The 6,532-nt window shown below is 31.2% G+C and overlaps 1 protein-coding gene across 1 annotated transcript in view; it reads right to left on the bottom strand.

Moving 5' to 3' along the window:
- The window catches only part of LOC111630985 (V-type proton ATPase 116 kDa subunit a-like), a 58,423-nt gene extending 52,476 nt beyond the window's left edge, over positions 1–5,947 (bottom strand). The window contains exons 1-2 of the mRNA XM_023375164.1: positions 5,827–5,947; positions 2,523–2,601 (exon numbers count right to left, since the gene is read on the bottom strand). Coding sequence (XP_023230932.1) covers positions 2,523–2,601; positions 5,827–5,934 — 187 coding nt within the window. The 5' untranslated portion in view covers positions 5,935–5,947. The remainder of the gene's footprint in view (positions 1–2,522; positions 2,602–5,826) is intronic.
- Between the last annotated feature and the right edge of the window lie 585 nt (positions 5,948–6,532).

Below are 6,532 nucleotides of genomic sequence, written 5' to 3'. Positions count from 1 at the left end.
TTTCTATTGATCGCCTGAAACCGGCTTTTATTCTCGCAGCGAGCGAGTCGGACCAGTTACCCCCAACGTCTCCAATGCCAAGACCAGCGACGACTAAACATACGACAGAAGATCGAGCCCCAACGCGACAAACTACCACGCGCTCTGGCCGACATGTATCGTTTCCCGTTCGTTTCGTGTCTCAGACACTGGTGGGGGAGTAGCTGTGGCCGCCAGCGCCAGAGATCCTGAACACTGTCTGGCAACACTTGCCAAGATCACGAACTCTGTCTGGCAACACTGGCCAACAAGAGTGGCTGGCAACGGAGAAAAAGAAAAGGCGCGAAAGTTCGTTGGATTTTGTCCGGGTGTTGCCCGAGGATGTCTGTGACAGTTCTAACCTTTTCTAATAAAGTTCGTTTTTGTTACTGTTCGTGTTTGCCTGCTTAATGTTAGATCTAAACATCAGTAGGATTGAATGACAAACTTCAAATAACTTTCAAGGAGAAGTATAAACACTTTCTGATTTAAAATAAGAAGAATCCTAAAATCAACAATCATCACTAACCAGGGTCAAGTTCAGCATTGAATTAACTAACTGTCAATGTCAACCTTTTCTGTGACCCAAGAAGTTCTCTAATTTCATCTGGAAACAGGTAAGGGACCAATTGAGTCATGAAGATAGGTTCAAAACCAATTCAAATGCAAGATCAAGGAACCCTATACCCATATTGCTCCTCTTGTTCAGTTTTCTGTTTGCTGTTAACTTTTTTAATTTGCCTAACTTCCTCAGAAATGTGTGTATTCTTCTTGCAGCCTGTCTTCAAGTTCCTTGCCAAACTTGTGTAAGTTTGGCAAGATGCCTATTACTTCTGATACTTCAAGCCTTCTGTCAGAAAAACAATCAAACTTTTTCCTTTCAGATGTTGTTTGACTGAATCCAGAAAAAACATGAACAGAACAACACCTAAACACAAATTTCCAGCAAATAAATACCCAAATATTTAATGTTTGAATGTTTTTGTCCACTAGTTTATCAGCCCTCTTATTAAATATTTAGGTATTTATTTGCTGGAAATTTGTGTTTAGTTGTTGTTCTGTTCATGTATAGTTCCAGTTTACTTGTGCAGTTATTGCTTTTTGAAAAAAAAAATGCAAACTTTTAAGAATAATTGTATGCTTCAGATAATCAGATACCATACCAAAAAGCAAGTATCTCTCTCTCAATTCTATTTTAAAAAGCCATTTGGCTTTTTAAAATAGAATTGCGTTATTCTTTGTCCAAACACACACACACGTGACTCCATTTCCACTCTCCAGTCATGGCTTCTTTTGATTAAAACTCAAAATTTCTATAAATTATCTTTTGTTTCAATAACCAATTGTGATTAAGATCATATTACCTCATATTTCCAATGAGTTGGATTTAAATGAGATTCTAGCATTTCTCAGACTTCCATCTCATACACAGGTGTTTTAGTTTGGCGAGTTCAATTTGGGAGGACAACTTTCAAAGATTCAACTAGAAATAGTCACAAGAGTACCAAAAGAATGTACAGAATGAATCATGTCAAGACTGAGTAAATAAAAGTAAATCCATAAAATAATATACATGAGCATACTTTAGATTCAGTTTAGACATTGATTTGGCAGTAGCACATAAGATCTTTTACAGAGTCAAGAAAGTATTTTGTTAATAGGTTCTCCATTTCATCAGCAAAAGGAGCTCATTTAGAGTGATGTCATCACATGATCCAATGATTTGAAAATTGGCCATCAAACTATGTCTGAGAAATATGAGTGGTTATCAATGACGTTATCAATATGACCAAAAAACAAAGTGGTAAGTGACAATATGAATGCTCCCAGATGTGTTGATTGCCAAATGATTGTCACTGTCCTTGTTTGAAGTATTCTTATTGCAATCTTATGTCTAGAGCAGCGATTCCCAACCTGTGGTACGAGTACCCCTAGGGGTACGCGATAGGTTGTTTAGGGGTACAGAAAAAAGTTAGTTATTATGGCAGAAAAAATAATATATTATGTATCACAAACTAATAGTATTAAAAAATTATTAGGTAAAAAATGTTCCTTGCAACAATCACAACTTTATTATGCATTTTTTCATTTAGTTTTTTTTTCTTTAATTTAAAGTTACAATACGTAAAATTAACAATACGGGTACTCACTAAAATTCTTAAATGAGGGGTACAATCTAGAGATATGACATGTCACGGGGTACGCTAATGAAAAAAGGTTGGGAACCACTGGTCTAGAGAATTAAAAGATTGTCACTGCCAATTAGTAAGTTTTTCCAGAAACCTATCACTTTCATAAACCAGACTTCAGTCCATGTATCATAATTCAAAAACATGAATTTACTAGATATTAAAAAATTTTTCAAGATATAAAATGAATAATTATACACAAGATAATCATCAATCTTCTCTATTTATAAAATACTTTTTAGTCTACTTATTTAAGGAGTTTCTCAAATTAACAAATTTACAAATAAAATTTTTTAAAATATATAATAGACTTACGTAACTTCCTTTCCATTTCATCACAACGTCTGATATCATTAACAAATTTTCTTTGGAGAACTGAAGTTTCATTATTAACCTAAAAAAAATTAAATATTTATCTTAATTCCTAAGTATTCCCAAACAATTCAATGTTTAGATATTATTAATAGAGGATTCAAATTAATATACTACCAATGTCTGATTTCACTAATAATGTCTTTAGTTGTAACTATTAATTCTACAAATTTGATCAATACAATTAAAATGTTATAATCTAAAACAGCACTATTGTTGCTTTATTATGAGATTATGTTCTAATAATTAATTAATTTTTATTAAATGTAAAATATAAAGTACAGTCAAACTCTGTATAATGAGCATTAGGGGACTGGCAAGATTTCCTTGTTATAGTTGTTACTCATATATCCATGAAGATTTTGTGGCTCGTGGGTGGCAAAATTTATAGCTATGCCACTGATAATTATTGAAATCTATCTTTTAATTTTTCATTCTAAATAAATTGATTCAAAAACCAAATATATAAATACATTATACTGTACCTTTATTAATAGTTATATAAACTACAATATAATTAATATTAAACAATTTATTTTTTTGTAATTAAAGATAATACTAATTAATAATATGCTCAATTTCAGTTAGTCATTTTATCTACAAATCTTAAAATTGCTGTTTGCTTTATTTTTTCGTCATAGAAGGATTTGTTTCTAACTAGAGTATATGGCAATTTTACAATCATAGAGATGATTAGGTAAATTGGCAAAGTAGGGATGGAAGCTAGTCAAGAAAGAGGAGAATGGTCTCAAAAAAGAAAGCTAAATAATAAATAGGCTTGCAATCCATGTAGGTCTTAAACTAATTATCCAGTAGTCATGAAAGTAATTCTTTCAGTTTTATCTATTCCAAGAATTTGGTATTGCATTTCTTAATACTTGAACAATTAATAAATGTATTTGTGTAGCTACCAAAAAGTTGCTTGGTATATCCTTGAAGTACTAGTTATAACCATGAGAAAATTATGAAAATACACAAATTTAATTTGTTACAGCATTTTGCTCATTATATCCATGTTCATTATAATTGAGTTTGACTATACCAGTACAGGTAATAGTCATCTCTATAGGAATGAATTAAAATTAGATAAACAATAAAAGATGCAAATATAACTTCCCTAATCAATAACATTTATTACTGAAAATTTGATATCACAATTAGTACAAAATCTACTCTAGAGTAATTGCCAAACACTAACTAATAAAAAAAAAATTCATTTTAACATGCTGATGATGATACTACTTTGCTGGAATAAATAGGTTATGGTTAATCTGAATGGCTGATAACCATCTCAGTAGTCTGGCTCTAACCTGTTCATCAGCCTATTCCTCTGAAGTGACCAGAATTTGAATCCGAATTGGATTTAGGGAAATTTCTTTGGATAGTTTGGCCTAAATATGTTGGGCCCTATTCTTTACTATTGCAGACTTGACCAAACCCATGATGGATCTACTACAAAGGCTTACCTTCTTACCTGATGGTACCTATAGGTACCAAATAAAAAATCCTATTGGTACACACATGTATCATGCTCCCCCACTTACCCCATCAATTAATTTCACTTCTTTCACAAAACAATCTTCAATTTCACTTAAAGTTAACCATTTACTCATCTTCGATTTTCAGGAAAAAAATTAATATTCAGGGACAAAAGGGTGAAAATATTAAATATAGTTTGAAGTTCAAGACACTTAAACACCATTGCTGCATTGTAATTACAGTAACTATATCCAAATATCACCATTATTTTTATATTCTACTTGCAATTTGTTATCAACCATACTACTATCCATCTTGCAATTCTAATATCATTTCAATGACACCAACAGTAGATGTTATTCTAAACATCCTAGGTTTTCTGAAAAAGCAAACAGATTTTTATATTTATTAAACTATACAGTACTTGTGGGTTATCCTTCCATGTCATGTCATGTGACATATTTCAATTTTGCATATATGCAGTGCACTGTTGCATTGCTTACAAAATGACAGACAAGTTTTAACGGATGGCCAAACAAAATAATTAAATTTCATGCAAATCAAGATATAAACTTAATTAAGAATTTTTTCAATAAGAATAAAAAATATTTTTATAAAGTCAGATTAACTATTTAAGAAATCAAACATACTATACAGTATTTAACATTATGCACAAAATATGCAAATTACTCTGAGAATTTGTGTTGATGGAACATTTCATGGAGAATGAATTATTCATTTAATATTTGAAATTTGTCTACATCTGAAGTTGACATCATTCATATTCTGCTGGGATATTATATAATACATTTTTGAAGCTTTTGCAGAAAAAAGAAATTATTAAAATGAAGTTATATTTAGAGTGAGAATTTCAAAATAGACATGTAACAAAAAACACACATAGGTATGTTGTTGGTATAAGGACAAATACATGGAAAAGACACAAATTTCAACATGAAAACATATGAATTTGTATATTGTAGTATATGCAGTACTATTAAATATCCTAATAAAAATATTTAATCTTTTCTCATGGAAAAGATAATTTCAAGTTTCATGAGCTACTGAAAACTATTGAATAAAAAAGTAGTCAGCCTATTAAATCAGTACATAGAGAAGTAATGTGAACTGTATTTTTATATTTTATACTATACAAGTATTAAGAATTAAAATATATGTTACAGTACTAATGTATGTCATAATTTTATTTTTTAGTAAATAAAATGTTCGAATGCTTGTTTAATATAAAAAAGTAAAGTAACTCGTGAAATTGGCAAATAAATTTAATTTCTAATTTTAAATTGTGCAGTTTTGACTGCAATATGTAGAAGATAACTCCAAGTACCAATAAAATAGAAACAAAACTGGAAATACAACCTAAAGCAAAGTCCAAAAAGATATGCGGAAATATTGTATGTTTCAATGTGAGGAAAAAGAACTAACAAACATAAATGTTATCAATTTAGAAGAATTTGATGCAGATTACAAACTCACTGATTTAGAGAAAAATTCTTAAACATTGCTGAAATTTACTGTCGATATTACTAATTAGTCTAGTCATAGTTTCATGAAAATATTTCAGAAAAACTATTAAAATCTTAATTGGAAAGAGGGTAAGAAACAAGAAACTTCTCCGATCTTATTTTCATTGAACAATAACGACAAAACATACAAATTTAAACTGTTAGACCGGTTTTCTGTCAGATTAATTTAGTCGTGCTCACCTTTTAATATAATTTAAGCAAGAAAATGGAAAATCGCTACTTACATCTCTGAATTGAACTAATCCCAGCTCTCCCAACTCCGAAATACAACAATAAGCCGATTCGTTCTGTAGGTACAGTTGACATAATTTCATTTCCGCACTCCGAAACATTTTGAGATTTATTAAATATAATTAGTTTTTAAGCGTAATCTCTAAACCGCCCTATTGACTATCAAACCGATTGCAACAAAGATCACGAGACTCAGCTGTTCAGTTTGAAGTAGCAGAGAGCCACCTACAATCAATTATCTTTTTTTTTTTCTAATTTCCATTTTGCGGACAATAAGAAAATCTTTTTAACTTATTTATTATTGTTTTATCAGAAGCAATTAAAGACGGAATTTAAATTATAAATTTATATCGAGTTAAAAATATTAAAATTAATGTTACGATATATGTCACATATATCGTATGTGTGAATTTTAATAAGATAAGAAAGAAAAAAAGACGGCCGGATGGCGAGGCGTCAAGGTGTCAGCCTACCGCTCTAGAGTACCAGCCTATCGCTCTAGGGTACCTGCGGTCGAGTCCAGACGGGTCGAAAAATCTCCAGAAATTTTTTCAGGGTGGTCCATCTGGATATGTTGAGCCCCAGTCCCTCACCACCCTACAGCCCAATTGTAGGTCTGGCCGAGCCCATAATGGGCATGCTAAAAGAGGCCCTCTAGTGCCCACAGGGCAGAAAGAGTTAAAAAAAAAGTATGTGTTA

Source organism: Centruroides sculpturatus, unplaced genomic scaffold, assembly GCF_000671375.1.
Source record: "Centruroides sculpturatus isolate CEXI.00-Female unplaced genomic scaffold, Cexi_2.0 scaffold564, whole genome shotgun sequence".
Lineage (NCBI taxonomy): Eukaryota > Metazoa > Arthropoda > Arachnida > Scorpiones > Buthidae > Centruroides > Centruroides sculpturatus.
The sequence above is the reverse complement of the archived record's forward strand: the minus strand, read 5'-3'. Positions and strand labels throughout refer to the sequence as shown.